Source organism: Natrix helvetica, assembly GCF_964273705.1.
Source record: "Natrix helvetica genome assembly, chromosome: 3".
Taxonomy (NCBI): Eukaryota; Metazoa; Chordata; class Lepidosauria; order Squamata; family Natricidae; genus Natrix; species Natrix helvetica.
In genome coordinates, this window is record NC_138549.1 from 90123895 (window position 1) to 90144812 (window position 20918).

Here is a 20918-nt window from a genome sequence, read left to right on the forward strand (position 1 = left end):
CAGCTCCAGGTATAACCCAATATGAATTGTAACTGAAATTGTACCATTAGATCTTTCTGCAAATTAATAGAATCTTACAATTCCTCAATCACTAAACTGTTAACTAAAGAAGGAATGGGGTGGGGGGTTGGAAATATGTCATAACTCATTCTCTGATATTCTGTTCTCACATTATCTAAACTTGCCATATTAAGCATTTGCCTAACAATGTCAAAAATTTAAATCATTATAGCTTTCTATGAATAAATACATTAATATATAAAAGCCGTTATTTTTCTTTAATAATTTAAGAAATGAATTCATTTATTACTTATCCTATTTATTCTCATAATCATAATGAGTAAAAAAAAGAATAAGCTATTAAATAAAAAATACACCAAGTGCTTTGCAATTTGGGATATACATAATGAGTGTGGGATGGAAAAAATAATTAGTTCATACATCATGCTATTGAATAAACTACAGCCAAATGGGTTCACCCAAAATAATGAACCTAAAACCTGCTTTATAAAATATATAGCTTAGCACAATGTGTGTGAATTCAGCCGTTATCTTGCACAATTTAAGCAATCAGAAGAGTCAGTGGTCAACTAAAAAGGTTTTGTTTATAGATTCCTTTAAGAATCCATTGTTGTGAGCCAAGATTCTTATTTCGGAGTTTGTAGAATCAATGGTTTTTAAAGAGAAATTAATAATCTACCACGTTCTCATTGGAAGAAGAATCAATTCTCCCAAATATTCCATTTTATATTCATACATTTAATGTTTCAAGCCACAACCAGAAGAGTAATACCAATTTCTAGTACCAATATCAGTACTAAATATTTAGATGTGCTCACCTGGGTTATTTTCCGTCCTACCTCAGCAATGCATCAGACAACTGGATGCCCTTAAATGATTTGTCCGTTTATTATGGTTTTATTATTTTTTAAGAACCTGCTTTGTTGATCACACTAATCCTATGCAAAAAAGGCACAATTTTGTTATTTTTAGAGGAAGAGCTGTATAATATTTATGAGTTAAGTGCACTGGAATGACCCAATGAAATGAGAAACAAGTAACGTATCTATTTGTCAAGCAACAACTGTATCAATGAAGTTTAAAATAACCCTTCCTAAATGTCATCTCCATAGATCAGGAACACTAGAACACCTCGCAAATCCCTGTATCTTTACATCTGTTGGTAGTTAGGAGAAAGTAAGATTTGATTAGGAGGCTGGCCAAATATGACCAATTTGCCCATAATTCATCACCTGATTTCAGCAGGGTTTTCAGCTCCAGTCTCCTGAAATGCAGCTAGGGAAGGATGTCTGGTAATATCTCATCCATTACACTACCCCTTTTAATCATCCTACTATATACTAGAGTCTCCTTACACTGAGAGATAGGCAGGCTGCCAGTTTTTTATTTCCTTGTGTTTCCCTTATCTTTGCAAAACATGCTCCAAACTACTCATTAATGGACACTAATGTTAGCCCATCTGGAACCTAAAATGATTAAATACTAGAAATATTTTTAAAGTTTTCTAATTCATAATAACATATATGTAGTAAAACATTTGATCCATGTTGAAGGAATATGAAGTTTTCTCAACTCAAATAATGTAGAAACTAACAGGAAGGGTAGAATTTATTTGTATGTTAAGTATAAACCAACTTCTCTTTTCTCTTTAAAATTTATATTGAGGCATTTTAGATATTTGCAGATAGATATGTCAGTTATATCATTCACTTTTTCCAGTTTTTCTCCCTGAATAGGTTACTATTAATCATTTCACGCCTTTACATGAAACAAGCAAGCTTAACTAGCTCAGTTAAGAAGGTTTTATGATTAAATACAAATAGTAAATAATGTTTGGTTTTAGTCATTTGACTGTCACCTTAAAACTCTTCTAGAGATAAACACATATGTATACGAAGGTTGTAGTGAAAAAATACTGACTGACTGATATAGAACTGTATAGATTTTTGGCTTGGACAAAATCATGTATGGATATAAATAAACTCCCCTAAATTATAAAAAAAATATGTAAATAACAGTTTTGATTCAAGATTCATATCTTCTAATTGTGCAATTAGAACTACTTCCTATGTCTTCTCCAAAAGCTGTTCCAGCCTTTAGTTTTAGGTACCAGAGGAGAATGTATATAGGCTGACTTGAAGTGGAGACAGAATCAGCAAAACCTAATTCCACAATCAAATGTATACTTGTTGATTTCAATTACACAGCTACAACATGACAGAAAGAGAAAACAGGTCTATCAAATCTTTGTTTAGTAAACCATATTAATTTTACTTTACCTGATATAGTTATTGTTTACCAATCATTACAAATGGTAATAAACATGGGACACTTAAGTCTGAAATTGGCAAATATATTTAGCTTATATGCAGAGAACTGGACAGTACTGACCAGTCCTGAGAATGTTGTTTACATTTTGTTTAATGCATTAAAAACTTCCCTCTTTTCAAGGAAGTAGAAGCTTCAGCAGAAAGGAGATGATTTTCATGGGTTTTTCATTGACTGTGCAATCTTATCCCTGCACTACTAGCCACTTCTATAGAACTTCTGGATAAATATAAATTAAATTTTCTCTCCTCCCTCCACTGGCAACAGCGCAAGGAGACATCTCCCCAGAATAGCTGCTCCTGCCAATGGAGTGTTAAGTAGAATCCAAGTCATGGAACAGTATTTATAGTCTTAACCAATGATATTTTCAAGAATCTACAGTAAATGCTTCCAAGAAACTTTCTATTGTAATGTTCATTCACAATCTTTATATTTAAAACAGCTCATTGTTAATACTTTGCATTTAAAATTCATGGTCTAAGAAAAAATTGAAACTAGGTAAATTTTTACCATTGAAAAGAAATGATGAAAAATCTAGCTGATGAAAGTATCTGGAATTTTCCAATCACAAAACAGAAAGAGACAATTACCATATTGGGTTTAAGACTCAACTTACCAAACAAACAAACTTTGCTATCAAAGAAAACATGTCTCCATTAAAGGAGATTACAGAGCTCTCTACATGGGCAATGATTCAAGAACTACAGCAGTAGTCTGGCATGCTTGATTTACACTCTTATATTTCCAGGGCTGCTTCTAACTTTAGAGTACATCAAACGTCAATATAAGTTTCTAAATATCAGATTTTATAAATAGCTTGTCATAAATTAAAAATAGTTAACCAAGAGCTAATATTAAACATATATACATTTTTTTTTATTTCCTTAGCCTTTCTATAATGGTCTTATTTAGTATGCCATCACCTGCCTATAATCGCAAGAACTTCATTTAAAAAACAACAACACTTGTTTGGGCTCACCAATCATTTTTTTCTTAGTTGTTAAAGCAGCCACTCTTATTTCCAACATGATATATACATGTTAGAGAGTAAGAGGAAGAGTCTCCTTATTCACAATCCATCTTTAATCAATCATGACAGTTGGGGTCTACATATCTCTGTTGTCTTCAATATATTTGTGCCTGTTCAATCCTTTCTCATGTAGGACCAAAATGAATTCTATTAAGGTATTTGTTTAAGTGGTGGAAAATGTAAGATTTAATAAACCAAGATGTACTCTAGCATGAAAGAAACACCAGAAGAAAAAGTGAAAACAATTAATTATGATAGATATGGGTCTCTCATAATTCGCTACATCAGTGGTTCTCAACCTTCCCAATGCCGTGACCCTTTAATACAGTTCCTCATGTTGGGTGACCCCCAACCATAAAATTGGTGTCTCGGTTCCTAAGACCATCAAAAATATGTGTTTTCCGATGGTCTTAGGTAAGGTGACCAGATTTTAACATTGGTAAAGTGGGACACCATTGACCGGGGGGGGGGGGGGGGCTCTTGATTAAAAATTTGGTCTATATTCTTGCACCCCTAACCCTTTAGGGAAAAAGGGGTCCTCAAACCTGACAGCTTTAAGACTTGTGGACTTCAACTCCCAGAATTCCTCCTCCAGTCATGTTGGCTCAGGAACTCTGGCATTGAAGTGTGCAAGTCTTAAAGCTGTCAAGTTACAAGATCCTTGCACCCCTAACCCTTTAGGGAAAAAACCCCAGGGGTCTTCAAACCTGACAGCTTTAAGACTTGTGGACTTCAACTCCCAGAATTCCTCCTCCAGTCATGTTGCGGCAACATCATCTGCGTGGATGTGCTCCATCTTTGGTTTTTTTCACTGGGGGCAGGGCTGAAGATGCCGATGAGCCCCAGCCGCCACCAGAATAACTGCTGCCGCCTCCTCCTCCTCCTCCTTCTCCAACAGCACCACCACATTTGCTGCCCGGTGCTGCGGCTGAGGTGAAGCTGCCAAAGCTCCCGCTGGCGCTGGCGCCCGTGGCAGTGGTGGCGGCACCACCCCCTCTGCTCGGAGCACCTGAGCTGGCCCCCCGTTACCCTTGCTGCCTCCTCCTCCTCTGCCATGCTTTTGAGAAGCCATGAGGCTTTTTTTCTGCTCCCGCCCCCTCCGCCACATTCCTACTGGTTCCCGCAGCCTCATGGCTCCTCAAAAGCACAGTGGAGGAGAAGGGGGCAGGGGTAACACGGGGCCCAGCTCAGGTGCTCCGAGCGGAGGGGGAGGCGCTGCTGCCACGGGCAGGGGCACCAGCGGAAGCTTTGGCGGCTTCACCTCAGCCACAGCGCCGGGCAGCAAATGTGGTGGTGCTGTTGGAGGAGGAGGAGGCGGCAGCAGCAGTTATTCTAGTGGTGGCGGGGGCTTTGGGGGTTCACTTCAGCCGCAGCGCCAGGCGCAAGCGGCTAGGACTGGCTGCCCACAAAGGACCTCCCCAGGGGTGCTTTGCTGAACACGGGGCGACTGACAATAGTTTGAGCGGGCGCGGCTGGCGCAAACTACCATCAGTCACCTCGCGCTCATCAAAATAAGTCCGGGGAGGTCCTTTACGGGCGGCCAGTTCTAGCCGCCTGCAAAGGACCTCCCCAGCTTCCGGAGCCTGTGACAGTAGAAATCACTGTGCGGAAGTTCCAAACTGCTGCACGGTGTTTTCTTGCTACGTGCGTGGCCGCGCACCTTACCAAAAATCGGGACTTTTTAAAAATGCTGCGGGACAAATTATTAAAAATCGGGACTGTCTCGCCAAAAGCGGGACGTCTGGTCACCTTAGTCTTAGGCGAACCCTGTGAAAGGGTCGTTCGACCCCCCCAAAGGGGTCCTGACCCACAGGTTGAGAACCACTGCTCTAGATTCACATTATTTTCTTTTTCAAAAATAAAATAGCCAAATAATAAAAAGGAAGTAAATTTGATGGTGATTAAAATAACTGCAAAATAGTGTAATAAATTTTATTTCAATATCTGCTGGATTTCAGAAATAAAGAAGCCAGCCCATCTTTTTAAAAATAATTCAGTCTAGGTATCAGATGATATTGGTATACAACAAGTAAATACTGCATTATCTCTACAGTAATGTGTTTTGCAGCAATATTTCACTATCCAATTAAATATTGTACACAGTCCCAACACAACATTCATTTAGCAAAGTTTGTATATATCAAACATTTGAATGAATGGTATCTATATCAAAAGCAACTGGATAATAATCAGCAAATTTTTCACTCCAGCTGGAATTTCCAAAATAACACTGAATGCAACATAAGCTAGTGCAAGATAAAAAAATAAATAGAAATAAAAATGTATGTACCTTTTCTGTAATTAAAGTGTATGGAGAGAAAATGTCCACATTTTGCAAACTGCAACTCATTTTTGTTATACAAACAAGTCTTAGCACTCAAATAATATTTGGGGTGGTGCGGAGAAGTTTTAAACGACACTGTTAATCTTCAAATAGTCAGGCCACAAAACAATAACAATCTATAATAGAAATCATTTAAGGCTTAGTTGAGCAATGATAACTTTATTTCATGAACTACTAATCAAAATTAACAATTTGTTTTTCCACTTTTATGTATGTTATCTTTTTCTGCTTTTTCAAAAAATTGGACATGAATGTTATAATTTCTTTTCATGAGCCACTTTGTGTCATTTTATTCATGCACACACACACACACACACTGCAATTGAGAAATGAAAAATCAGAAACAGAAGGTATACCCACCCATTACTAAATATGATGTTTAGACTCTTTAATAATGTCTCCCTCAAAAATGGCCAGCAAAACAGGTCCTGTTGAATTCTCTGTTTCTCAGCTACTGAATTAAATCTTGCTTTCACAGAGGGATTACAATTTACATGTAAGAGTCAATGCTGATAGAATCTTTACTGCTGTTTACATTGGGGAGGTTTGCTATGCATATTAGAAGAGAAAAACCCTATTTGCAGAATGTCTCTTTTTAGATCAGGGTTATACTCTGGATTAGGATATGAAATTCTTGAGCCCAGAATTCCCAAGGCCAAGTGAAAATGAACAACAGAATGCATGTGAATGCTGCTACTAGCTCTCAATTTAACAACTTCTTCTAATGCTGTTAGAATGGTTCTAGAAGCTAGAGTGGTTATACTTAGGATAAATCTCCTTATCATCGTTACCTACAAGTTTACATTGTTGGACAAGAAAGCAAACTGTTGCTACTGATCATTTGCAATTCCCTATTCTTCTTGGCTGATGTCCCAGCCACCTTTGCAGTGAGTTTGCTATGACCAACTCTTTTGGATTTCCTATTTATAGAAAAAAAAAACGAAGCAAAATGTTGTCACATAGATTAAATGGGGAAGAAGCTACTTAGGAAAAAAACCATTAAAACTGTTGTTGAATAAAATATACACATGGGGAATTCAAATGAATTAGAGCAATGGAGAGACTTCTATCTTATTCCATTTTATGGCTGCTCCTCACATTGGGTTTTATGACCAGAGACTGTAATAGGGATCTTAATCTCATCTCCATCTGGTTTCCAATATAAAATAAATTGTATAAGTTAAATTTCAGATTGCAATTAAATTTCTTTCCCTTAAACACAATCTTAGATATTCTCTGGGTCTATGTAATTTACTAATGTGGGTCACAAAATGTTCAAGACTTTTCTTGTTGCCTATATAAAGAGCAAGAAGTATTTCCACTGTGCATATTAGAAGCTAGAAACATGAAGTGAGGCATGCAAGTTAGTCCATACAGATGTGCAAAACAGTTTATGCAAGGACTATTCCATATACAGAAATGTTGGTTTCGACTGGTTTAGGTTTAAAATAAAAATTTATGCTTGGTCTAGACCAGTGTTTCTCAACCTTGGCAACTTGAAGATGTCTTGACTTCAACTCCCAGAATTCCCAGAATTCCCCAGCCACTTGGCTGGGGAATTCTGGGAGTTGAGGTCTAGACATCTTCAAGTTGCCAAGAAACACTGGTCTAGACAGAGAATAAAATTTCATTTTAAATACAGGCCAAAACCACAGTTGCTTCAGAAAGAAGTATTTTGAGGAAGGGTGACTAAAAGTGAGAAAAGCCAAAGACACCGATGGAGACTAAGTGAATATGGGGGAAGCAGCAAGAGAATATTTTGGGAAGATCAGAAGGCTCATGGGATTATGGTATGCTGAAATTGTGGTGACTGAGGAATAGAGGTGCTGATAAGTTTCAGGGGCATGCAAAGCAGTGAGAAATGTTACAGTGGAACATCAAGAGCTGGGAATGGGCTATTTCAATCTGAGAATCAGTAACATTAATTCACTATCCAAGTAAATATGATTGCCAAAGTATCTCACCATTTTCTAAGAAAAATTTAATAGATAACAATAAATAACAAATAACAACCCTTTCCAGAAATACTATACTGAGCCTTTTTTTGTGTGTGCTTCCAAGTCAGTATTAAGTCTGCCTGCTTCTTTGAATAATCCTTGCAGTTTTCTTGGCAATTTTCAGAACTGGTTTGTCATTGACTTCTTCCTAAGGATAAGAAAGAATGACTGGCTCAAGGTCATCCAGCTGGCTTTGAGCTTAAGGCAAGACTAGAACTTACACTCCCCTGGTTTCTAACCTGGTGCTTTAACCACTGTTAAATTGTTAATGTTGATTAATGTTAATGTTAGGATTTCTGCTTGCAGAATTTCTAGTCAACATGGAGTATTGTACAACTATTGAACTATGCATTAAGAAGTGGCCACATTAAGACACAAAAGCTCCTTCTACTCAGCTAGCAAGAATAGCAGTAACCATTTTTGTACTTTTTGTCACTTGAAAAAAATTAGACTTTATTATTATGGTAATTTCTAAAATCAAATTGTTTTTTCTAAAATCTAGTAAAATAAACAAACATTACAGAATTATTATTAAATCTATTTTTTCAATGGGGAAAAAATTATTCCTTAGCGCATCAAAATGTTTAGGAATCTCAGCGCCATATGCATGGAACTTTTGTTTATTCTCTGATTTTCCATTCATTTTTATATTCTAAGATAATATGTGTAAAATACCATCTAATTCAACAACCCCATTTGTTCACAGCAAAACTGCTTAATTTCCGCAGGAAATATTTTTAATTGTTCCATATGGCATCGTGTTGGGATGGAGAATAAACCAGACAAATGTTTTTTTTTATTTACCCTTAAATAGAAAAAAGCCAGTATCTATAACACAAATACTGTAATATATACCACAAGCAGTTTGTTTAGAGTAGGTTGACAGGTTAGAGAACAACATAATTGTTTTTTCACATTGTAGGGCAATGACTATATTTCAGTTTTCAGCCTAATCTTTGCCTTTCTATCATTTGCCCATTACAGGTAAAGGTTCCCCTCGCACACAAGTGCTAGTTGTTCCCGACTCTTGCGGGTTGGTGCTCATCTCCATTTCAAAGCTGAAAAGCCAGCACTGTCCGAAGACGTCTCCGTGGTCATGTGGCTGGAATGACTACACACCAAAGGCTCATGGAACGCTGTTTCCTTCCCACCAAAGGTGGTAACTATTTTTCTACTTGCATTTTTTACATGCTTTCAAACTGCTAGGTTGGCAGAAACTGGGACAAGTAACGGGAGCTCACTCAGTTACACGAAACTAGGGATTACAGGGCCCATTACAGGGTATTATTAACCATAGCCAAACATTTCATGAGTATAAAAGTAGTTCTTGAGTTACAACAATTTATTTGACTGTTCAAAGTTTCAATGCTACTGAAAAAAGTGTCATGATCATTTTTCACAGTTACAACCTTTTTACATGGCCATGTGATCAAAATGCAGATGCTGGTAACAGGCTCATAATTATGATGGTTGCTGTGTGCCGAGGTCATGGGATCACCTTTTGCAACTTTTTGACAAGCAAAGCCAATGGGGAAGCCAGATTCACTTAACAATCAGGTTACTAACTTCACAATTGCAGCGATTCACTTAATAACTGTGACAAGAAAGGTCGCAAAATGAGGCAAAACTCACTTAACAAATGTCTCACAACAACAGAAATTTTGGGCTCAATTGTGGGCTTAAGTCAAGTATTTTAAGCACTATAAACATTTTTAAAGTTGCACACAAAGCCAAAAGTGTATTTTGTTTTGAGCATAAAATAAATTTTATCATATTCTCAACATTTTGCTACACCTTTCCACTTTGAACACAAAAGCTGGAACATTTTGTTTTTCCATATTTTAATCAAAACAACACTTGAAGGAATTTTCTGGGGCAAATAGAGCAAGGTTGGTGTGAATTGCCCCCTCCCTCCTCCCTCTCCCAGGAGCTCCCTACATAACATGTCCTACCAAACACACAGCCATTTTTCCACTGCTTCAGAACCTCAAAATATTTTGACCATCTTTGCACCCATCTCTAGAGCAAATAGACCCCCTTTCATTTCATATCTTGGCCCAAACATATGTTTCAGTTTAAAACAGTTTATTTAATCATAGTACAAGGATTTTTTTATCATAAACTTTTAGGACACTTGTTGAAACTGAAGAGTTATTCAGATTATTAATGCAATCTGTAATAAAGTCTTACAGTTGGTAAAAATCAAGCTTCCTAAATCAATGCTGTTCTGAGCATTAAGGTATCATCAGTTAGGAATACATTTATTACATTTGTATGCCACCCATCTCTGTACCTATTCTGGGTGGCTTATAAAACGATGTAATTTGAATTGAGTTGAATCTAGATTTGAAAGATTATTTGTTGATATATATTTCAGTTGGCTTACAAAACTTGCAAAATTTCCACAACAGTTTGTCTCAGTTGAATACTGTGCAAGAAACAGGGGATGCTGCCACAACTCTGAAAATGTTTACCAGAAAACTGCTGCAAAATCTAAACAAGAACATACTGTTGCACATTTGTGTTCTGCCTACAGGCAATTAATTGGTCTCTGTAATAAAAGAATGAAGGATCAGATCAGGTTTTGGGGGGGTTTGATCTAGAACAGTTCTTCTAATATTCCTAAATTAGGAGATGCATGTGAAACAATTGCTCTAATCATTTCCCGTCCATTGCTTAGCTATTAGATCAGCTTTTCCCTAACTGGTGCTTTCTGGATGCACTGGATTGCAATTCCATCATGCCCAGCTGATATACTACTTGCTAAGTAATCAAGAGGGCTGAAATCCAACATATTCGTTGTTATGCCTTCTTTTCCTTAAACAGTCAAGATAATGCCATTTTAAAAGGTTGTGTTTTTTTTGACAAAGTAACAACTGTGGGTACCAAAATCCAGCCAGATATCTACCATTTCCATCGTTAAGAATCCTTCAAGCCCAAGTTGAACTGAGAAAGTACGGCGGAATGGTAAAGGAGGATTATTATTATTATTATTATTAATACGAGAAGTTTTATTTTCGATTAAAAGCAACCAGGCAAATGAAAGGCGGGGAGGAGGACTCCAGGGGTCTTCTAGGCCAGGCAATCAGCGAGGCAAGGCTACTCCCGTAAAGGAGATTAAAGTCGAGGACGGAGGGTGCGCCAAGCAAGCAAGAAAGGGGGCCTGGAGGGGGCGGCTCCACCTCCCCAGCCAGGAGCTGAAGAAGATGGGGAGGGTGGGAAGGAGGGAAGCAACTTTTTTGAGGAGAGGAAAGGAAAGGAAGGAAAGAAAGGATTCAACTTTTTGAGTAGGAAAGGAAGGAAGGAAGGAAGGAAGGAAGGAAGGAAGGAAGAGGGAAGGATGCAACATTTTGACTGGAGCGAAGGAAGGAACTTTTTTGACTAGGAGAGGGAAGGAAAGAAGGGAAGAAGAAAGGAAGTAAGTTTTTTGACTGGAGGGAAGGAAGGAAGGAAGGAAGGAAATTTTCTGACTGAAAGGAAGGAAGGATTTTTTTTTGACTGGAGCGAGGGAACTTTTTTGACTATGAGAGGGAAGGAAGGGAAGGGAGGAAGCAAGTTTTCTGAATGGAGGGAAGGAAGGAACGGAAGGAAAGAAGGGAGGGGACCTGCCCTCTCCTCCCCCCCCACCCTCCATTCCAATTTCTTTTCTCTACCTGCTGCAGCTCCGTGAAGAAAATCTCCCTCTCCGCCGCGTTGGACGCCATTGCTTTTGGGTCTGGGCTTCGCACCTGGACACCGCCGCCGGGGAGGCGGGTCTGGGCCAGGACGGCGAGGGGGGGGCGCCTCTGGCTCGCACCCTCGGGCGGCCGGAGGAGCAGAGAGCCACGAGTGTCCGTGTGCGCGTGTGTGTTTGGGTGGGGGTGTTAACCCCCTCGACTCAGATTCCCATGAGGGAAAGGGGGGAGTTTCACGTCGGGACGGGCGTCGCGCTCGCTCCCGCCCATCGCCCGCGCGGCCCTCCCGTTTTCCTCTTCCCGCCCACCACGCACCCGACTCCTCCTCCCTCCTCCCCCCGCCAGATTTAGGCGCCGCCGCCGCTCCTTGTCGCGCCCTTTGGTTGTAACCCTGCCGCAAAAGTAGGAGTGCTTTGCGGCTCCTTGAATCACGTGACCGCAGGGTGGGGGCTAAGGAGGAGGACGCGAAGCCTCCTTTAGGCTGGGGAAAAATCCTGGGATATTTTATCGGGGAAGGTCAGGCGAGGAGGCAGAGATTTCCCCTCCACCCCTTTCTTTTTTTTAATGTTTTATTTATATGACTTTCCATTTCAAACTGTGTGTGATCTGGGTACAGTTATTTGGACGGTCATAATCCACCTATTTATTATTATATTGGTCACAATAATGCTAATAGTATAGCTATATATTAATATAATTGCAATAATACATAACATCTTCATTGTCAAATTTTCTCCACGTGAACATTACCTCTTTTTATATCCCCTCCTTTCTAACTTATGTTTTTATTGTCTAACCATTGATAAAATACATCCCACAACAACAACAAAATAATATTTCTTCTTTAGCCTTAATAATAAGCGTTAGTCTGTCCATTTCTGCACGTTCTAGTATTAATTACATTCTCATCTGATGGAATCTCATCATTTTCCCATTGTTGTGCAAATACAATTCTGGCTGCAGTTAGCATATGTAAAACAAGATATATAGTCTTTTTAACATTTTTCTGGTAGGATGCCCAACAAAAATATTTCTGGTTTCAAGTCTATATGCTGCTTTATCATTTTTTCCAACCAAGTGAAACCCTTTTAAGGGATTCCCCCCCCTTCTCTTTTAAATCACAACCTGCAGACATTTTTTTCTCTCTTTCCCCATCATCAGGCAGTAAAAAAGGGGATTGTGCCATATTAGAGATCATGTTAGGCATCTAAGCAGTAAAATCTCAAACCATCAGACGCCAGCCTAGAGTTTACTCTCTTTGCTGCCATGTAATCCCGAGTTTTAGATATGTTAAGCCAAGGTACTATATGCACAGTAGCGAAGCACTGCTTTAAAGGTTAAAAAAAGAGTAGCCTATTCATCTTTTATTAATCAAATTTTTATATCTACCCATCTCACCAAAAGTAACTCTGGGCAGCGCACAACAATCATTAAAAAGGAAGAAGAAAGAAACCACAGATACAAAAACAACAGATGCAACAGCTATTTAAAACAACTACTTTAAGAAATAAATATTATAAAGACAATGAGCCAGTTTGGTGTAGTGGTTAAGGTGCTGGGCTAGAGAGGAGACTGTTAGCTCAGTGATTTTGGGCTGGTCACTCTCTCAATCCAATTCACCTCACAGGAATGTGAGGGAAATTGGAGAAGGAATGGACATTGCATGTTGCATGTGTTCCCTGTCTTGAGTTATTTGTAGAATAGAATAAAAACTTTGTCACTTTAAATGTACACTAATGAGTACATCCAAATGAAATTTCATTGCATTCAGCTCTCAAAAGAAAACCATTATGCATATACCCACATACCCACACATATGACAGAGAAACATCACAGTCTAGTTCGAATGTATACATATACATGGTGGGGAAAAAAGAATCCTGCGAATTTGTAAGAGGGATGGCATAAGGAACAAAGCTGTTACAGAATCTAGTAGTCCTGCTAGAGATACTTTGAAACCTCCTCCAGAGGGGACCTTGAAGTGGGTGTGTGGAGTCTCCAACAATGCTTGGAGCTCTAAGTTATAAGCAATATAACTTATAAGCAATATCCTGGTTAATGGGAAACAAGCTTCTTACAAAGGCTGTCCTTTCCTCTCTCTGTATGGACCTTCTATCGGAGGCACTGCTACCACCAAACCACACAATGAGGCAGTTTGTTAAAATGCTTTCAGTAGTGCCTCTCTAAAAAGTGATCAGATCACTCCTCCTCCAATACAGGAAATGCAAACACTGCTTTGCATGCATCACTAAAGATAACGTCTGAAGAGATCAAGTCAGATTATTAGTTATCTGTACCCCCAGATACTTAATACTATAAAAACAATAAAGGTGGATATAAATAAATTGAAAACTAAAGCTGTATATGCCTATTCATTATTGCCCATGGCTATTAGATTAGCTTACCAGGGACAAAAGTATAGGTTACACCATAAAACAATTTGCTCCTGGCCTGTAGAATGTCCAAAAAAAAGAGCATGAGTCCAATCCTCCTGCTGAGTGCAGAAATCCAAATTAAAGTATCCCAGGCACATGGCTGTCTAGCTCCTAGCTGAACACGTCCATGGAAGAAGAACCATCTACATTTCCGGGTAACTGATTCACTGTCAAACTCCTCTTAGTTTTGCCTAACAATGTTTTGTCTAACATTCAACCAGAATCTTTGTTCCTTAACTGTATTATTTTATATCCTGTACCCTTGATGTGGTAGATAAGACATTCTTCCCATAATTCGGAAATTATATTTGTTGATGCAGCCTAAAATGTTATTTGTTTTGCATCTACATCCCAGTGTTGACTCATACTCAAGTTTGCAGCCAACTACTACTGTATTGCAATATCTTTTTCACATGGACTAGCCCTAAACCAAGTATGATTGGCTGATTATATGTCATCTCTGCATCTCCCCACTATTTTATTTATTTATTTGTTTATTTATTGTTTCTAAATCCTATGTTGTAAGGTAATAAAAGGTTAACTTCAGACCAACAATCAAGTAAGCAATACCCCAATCAAGGAACTGCCAAAGAGCCATCAGTATACAGTCCAACCAAAGAATCTCTAGGATCGCCCCCACCCACACAGACAGGCAAGACACCAGAATATAAACTGACAACAAATAGGACTCCTTAGTAGCATTGATGATGTTGCCTAGTTAGGGTAATGAAATGTCTGCAAGAAAACAAGCAAGTTCAGAGAGCACCAAGGACCCCTTGTTTCTAAATTGCTTAAATAGATCAATCAAAATAGATAAAACAGAATAGAGCTGGAAGGGACTTTGGAGGTCTTCTAGCTCAGCCCCCTGCTCAAGCAGGAGATCCTATACCAGCGATGGCGAACCTTTTTTGGCTCGCGTGCCATAAGTGGGGGGAGCATAGGGGAGTCGTGTGCGGGCGTGCCGCACCCATAATGCAATGCGCAACCCCCCCCTGTGCGCATGCACACACTACAGGTGCTCCCCCCCATTTTTTGCATGCTTTTTTCGCCTTCCCCAGGCTCCAGAGGCTTTATAGGAGCCTGGGAAGGGTGAAAACAGCCTCCCCCATCCCCCCGGAGGTCCTCTGGAGACTTCAGGAACCTTCAGAAGGCTTCCCTAAAGCCTTTGGAGTGCTCAAAACGACCTTCCGGTTTGCTCAGAGGGCTGTTTTGAGCGCTTCAAAGGCTTCAGGGACCTTCAGGAGGCTTCCCTGAAGCCTTCGGAACGCTCAAAACGACCCTCCGAGCAAACCGGAAGTTTGCCCATAGGGCCGGGTTTTTGCGCTCCGGAGGCTTCAGGAAAGCTCATGAAGCCTCCGGAGGGCCTCCCGGGGGGGGGAGGCTCTTTTTCACCCTCCCCAGGCTCCTATAAAGCCTCTGGAGTCTGGGGAGGGCGAAAAATGGCTTTAAAAAAGGGTGAACTCTGCTGGCCAGCGCGCACATGCGCACTGGCCAGCTGACAGGGCAGCGACTTGCGTGCCCTGACAAATGGCTCTGCGTGCCACCTGTGGCACGAGTGCCATAGGTTCGCTATTCCGGTCCTATACCATTTCAGACAAGTGACTGTCCAGTCTCTTCTTAAAAACCTCCAGTGATTAAGCACCCATAATGACTGATCCAGAATCCAGAAATAGATCCAAAAGACCTGTAAAGTCATTTTCTTTTTCTCTTTCTTTCTTTCTTTCTTTCTTTCTTTCTTTCTTTCTTTCTTTCTTTCTTTCTTTCTTTCTTTCTTTTTTAAAAGCTAAATCCTTTCTTTTTGCTTTTAGAGAATACTTTCCATTTCAGGAAAATTCTAGATCCTGTAACTATTATTCTATATTTGAAATAAAAGTGAGCTGCAGTCAGAATTCATGACTAATTCATGATCCTCTTTAGAGTGATTTTTCCCCTAACATTGAACATTAAGGACACAGACATTTACAACCAATCATTTTACTGATGTTGTTAACATAATTTGAATTTAAAGAGTTTATTACCATCTGCAGGAGAAAACTAAACATTAAGTACAGGCTCTATTTCTTCTTTAAAAAGAAATAATTAATGTTATTGGGAGCTTTGTTATATCAGCATATCCAGCCTTACTGAATAAGCCCAATAATCATGTTATTTTATCATGAAAAAAAAATAATTTCAAATTCTATCAAATGGCTTGTTAGCCCAAAGAGCACTTTCTAGGAACAAAGACCTTTCTAAAATGCAGTGAATCATAGAGCAACTTAACCTAATTTACGAAAGAAAACAGTAAGTCCAAGTTTACATCAGGCTATAATCTTGAAGGTGTGTCCTACTGAACTCAGTGAGACTTTACTGTGAATGATCTTTCTTAGGACTTGGCTGTGCGTAAATATTTGTTTTAGTCTGTTTGCCAGAGTTAAAGGTTATCAAAATTCTGTAAAGATAGTTTACATCTATTTTGGAAAATGAACTGCTTCAGTTTAATAATCCAATAAAAATTGCTTATTGGAACAAAATATAATATACACACACATTCTTCATTGTGTTTGCAGCTCTTTCATGCAAAGCTTCTGGACTTTTTAAATAGTCTATGTTCATATTTGGAATCCTAATGGAAAACTATGGCATTAAATCTTTAATTAGCCAGAGATGAAATCCAACCTTAAACATAATCACAAACTTAAGTTTTGTGTTCACATATACGAAATAAATAGTTCTTGGGTCCACTCGTTTTGATAAGCCTTATGGTGGTTTGATTTGATCCTTTGATGGATATAAATCCATCTGTGGGTCATCAAATAATCAAGGCTCTGTTGAAGCCAGACCATAGTTGTCACTGTGTTATGAGAACCTAGACAGCAGTTGTCTTTCCTTGAGCCATTATTTCTGCTTTGGAATCAACTTGCAAGTATTGCATAGTTGTACTATTGACTTTTGAACTCAGTTATTATTAGTATTTTTAAAATCATGAACACAGTAACAATAGTAATCAATAGGTGCAGCAGCTACAACAATTTATAATAAGGACATTGTTCCATTAAAATGCCTTAGCTGGATTGTAGAAAGCTAAGATGGTAGGTGTTAGATGAGTCTACCTAGGTAAGAAATTCCATGAAGCCCTTCCTGTTTCCCTAGCAATAAGCATGGTACCTTCACTACAGTTAGGATATGGAGAAGAATTTGCTTTGCCTCTTTTTTGAAGGCTAAGGTGGCCTTGTAAGGGTGAATTTGAAGCTAATGCAACTGTTGCAAAATGAGTACAATAAGCCAGGAGATAGAAGTCTTCTAAAGATCTGAGTAAATTTATTTGTTGCAGTTTATCTCAGGGTCTGTGCTCTGGAATATACATGTACAAGCAGACAGAACATGCCCTTCCTGAACTAATATAATACAAATGGAATTTCATTGATTAATTAATCATTTTCATCGTTCAACCAGATTTGGGTGAGAAAGGTGATTCTGAGTTTAATGGGGATGGGATGTGCTTGTTACCCAAAAACAAGACTGTCTCACTGTGATCAAGTATAAAATTGTCTTACTAAAACCTGGGGATTTGATACTAAGTACTGGAGTTTGGTTAGAATTCCTTTTTCCTTGTGTTGTGGGCAGATTCTTTTTGTTAGCGCAAAACAAGATTATTTTCTTAAGGAAGCAGACAAAGAAGGTCTAACATGGTAGGAAATCTCATGACTTGGTAAATACAGACAATATTACTTTCCCATATTGAAGGAAAATAAAAGATTCAAAAGATGGCAAAAAGGGGGAAAGGAGCATGCTATAGCATTTATCAAGAGAAGAAGAACTTCTAAAGTTTACCTTTAAATAATTTAAGTGTTTGTTCTTCCTTGATACTCCCCAATTCCAGAGATTCCCTTCTGCAGCTTTCACTCCCATGGCTTTTTTGGAAGTTGACAAAATTATAGAGCCTGAATTTTTAAGCCCGTTGGTTTGAGCATGCTCACTAGGTTTGGAAAACAGGGTGGAGAATATTGACTCAGCACCATATTTTTTTCCACTGATTTTTAGAACTTCTTCATTTAACCTCATTTGAGGCAAGTGTGAGACAACTGACAAGATGGATTTTTTTAAAAGGAGCAAACCCCTCCCCCAGGCTATTTTCTGTACAAATACAATTTTGCTAACTTTCCAATAGGGTTGCTTTTTCAAAATTATTGCTTAATGATTTTTGAGGGAAAATACTAATCTAATGAACTTTTAAGGAAACCATACCAAACATGTGTCGCTAAAAAAAAAATCATAGGATCTGTTCTGCAAACATGTTTTTCTGTTTAGATAGCTTGGAAGAAATAGATTGAAGAAGAGGGATGAAAACAAAGAGTTGGCATCTGGAGCTATAATTCAAATCAAGAGAACAACTCTGTATTAAAGAAAAAGGAAGGGAGGGAGAGAGAATGTGTTTTGAAAAGGAGACAGTGGGCAATATTCTGGCAAACCTGACTGAATTAGTGGAAATTTGGCATTCAAGTCAGTTTAACCAGAAAGCTCTCATAGGCTGGAACATAACAGTAGCCCAAGGGAAACTTGTTTTGGTGAGACAGAGACAGAATAGATGGCACAACATCTGCAAAAATCTTAGCATTCAGCATGCAACAGAAAGTGTGTTTTGAATTATGCGCAATAAATACAACGTTGGTTCAGGCTTTTTGCCGAATCCTTTTAGCTTTGCTGGCTTCATTTTGGGATGGAATTTCTTCCTGAGCTTATTCTTCCTCTATAAATGTATTGTTTACACAAGTGGGAACCTGCCAAAAAATAAAAATAAAAAATACGAATTATGGGTAATGGGAAGGGTGTGAGAAAACCTCCCTCAGTAATTGCCTCAGTGACGGAAAAAAGCTGGATGAACTCAATCTTCTTCCAGCATCGAAGTCATCAACAAGATTGGACTCAGAATGTACATTGTGTTAAGGTCCCTGATGTGGCACTTTGTTCGCCTCTGTGGCTGCCCCACCAGGCATGCTTTGGAGACTACATCTTGATGATCTTGCTCCAGATGGAAATTTGGCCTTAGTTTTTGAGCACTGAAATTGCATTTGTCTGAATACAAATCTCTACCTTTCTTTCTAGCTTATTACTTAAACAGTCAGCATGAAGCTTTTCAGGATTCCCAATCAGCAGCGTAGCCACAGTCTCTTATTTATCTGGAAAGCAGAAGGTTGAGAAAAGCTATTCTGTGGGCCATGCCAATGTGGAAACAGCAGCACAGCAATATTATATCTGAAAACACTGCAGATAAAAGAACATTGACAAATAATGTCTCACATCAGGAGCACTTAACTATCTTGTAAAGATCCCCTTTTGTCGAGGGCAAGGAAGATAACTTTGCCAGATAGGGGGGTGAAATATTTTAAGTTCATAATAGACAGATACTAGTTAAAAGTAGCTCAGATATAAACTTTCCTAATTCAGTGGAACCTCCCTAGGGAAAGGCCTGCAAAATTGTGCTACTGTAACCAATCTCAATACAAAAAATAGTTTTTGTCTTGTGGAGTTGATTTTTTTTGGTCTGGTCCACCTAATAGGACTGACAACTTTATGCTTGTTCAACACTAAAGGTAAATGTAAAGGTTCCCCTTGCACATATGTGCTAGTCGTTCCTGACTCTAGGGGATGGTGCTCATCTCCATTTCAAAGCCAAAGAGCCAGTGTTGTCCGATGACATCTCTATGGTCATGTGGCTGGCCTGACTAAATGCCGAAGGCGCACGGAATGCTGTTACTTTCCCACTAAAGATGATCCCTATTTTTTCTACTTGCATTTTTTACATGCTTTCGAACTGCTAGGTTGGCAGAAGCTGGGAAAAGTAACGGGAGCTCACTCCATTACACAGCGCTAGGGATTCAAACCGCCGAACTGCCAACCTTTCTGATTGACAAGCTTAGCGTCTTAGCCACTGAGCCACCGTGTCCCTATTTTGTTCAACACTACAGTACTATTATAAAATAATATTAAACATAATGCCTCGTTATATACATTTTGCAGAAGATTAACCTTCCTGCGTTGGGCCTCCATGATTTGATAAATGCCTATCAGTGACTGGTTTCTCCTGGGTTCATCTACTGATTCCTCATTTGGCTCAGGCAGAAATTTCACTAAATTTGGCAGAGAGGTCTACAAAAGGGTAAAAATGTCTAGGTGGGAGAAATGATTGCACAATCAACACCCAGCCCCTTTAATGTGTTACATCCATCACAAGCACAATGAGGTTTTGATTATGTGGCCACATTCGCCATCTTGACTTGTTTTTGACACCCCACCCTAGGGATGCACCTGAACCGCGCAGAGGCACAATCTGGCATTCATGATTTTTTCCCCCCTCCTAGTTCAGCTACGCCCAAATACCTGCCTCTCCTAAGGGCCTTGTATATTTTGTCCTGAGGATGGAGTGAGAGAATTGATCACCTTTTAAAATCGTTAGTTTTAAAATAGCATCGTGTTCGTAGACGTGACTTGTACACTTGTAAAATCTTCAGAAAAAATTAAATCATCCTCTATCTAATAGCACCTCACTATGGGTTGTAATTGATAAGAGTGACTCTTAGTAGCTTGGCAACTTAGAGAAAGCACAACTTCCAATAGTAGAGACGATCTGTAGCTCAGGATTGAACTGTGGCATTTTTGGTGACTTGAGAAGTCACAAGCAGCTACTTCCCCTGGGAAACGGGAACTTCTGCTGCACCTTTTGAACTTGGAATAATGGAATAAATAAGAGAATATTTCTGCTTGCAGAGCTGATAGGAATATAGTAGTAACTTGATATTGCATATTTAATAATTTGTAGTAATTGTTTAAGGACATACCTTCCCTATGTTGCATGTGCTGTGTTATCTATCAGAGAGAAACAAGGCCTTGAAATAATGCCTTACTTGAGTTATTTCTGGCACACTTCTGACATTAACAAGTCTAGATAGCTCACTGAAATTGATCTGAAATACAATGGATTTCCATTCTGCACAATAGTTAGTTCCCACGTATTGGTTTCTCTGACAATTCCGAGCCTCATAAAGCTAGGCAAGCTAATTAGCACAAATGGTTTCAGATTGGCTGGAATTATTTTAACCTCTCCTTTTG

The 20918-nt window shown here is 38.9% G+C and overlaps 1 protein-coding gene across 2 annotated transcripts in view; it reads right to left on the reverse strand.

Moving 5' to 3' along the window:
- Nucleotides 1–17818, reverse strand: part of PKN2 (protein kinase N2) — a 70459-nt gene extending 52641 nt beyond the window's left edge. Inside the window, exon 1 of one of the 2 annotated variants that reach the window (XM_081946062.1) lies at nt 17643–17818. In XM_081946062.1, coding sequence (XP_081802188.1) covers nt 17643–17720 — 78 coding nt within the window. In that variant the 5' untranslated portion in view covers nt 17721–17818. Of the gene's footprint in view, nt 1–11373; nt 11696–17642 lie in introns of those variants that run through there. The other variant, XM_081946063.1, reaches the window with a different exon arrangement.
- Nucleotides 17819–20918: the final 3100 nt, after the last annotated feature.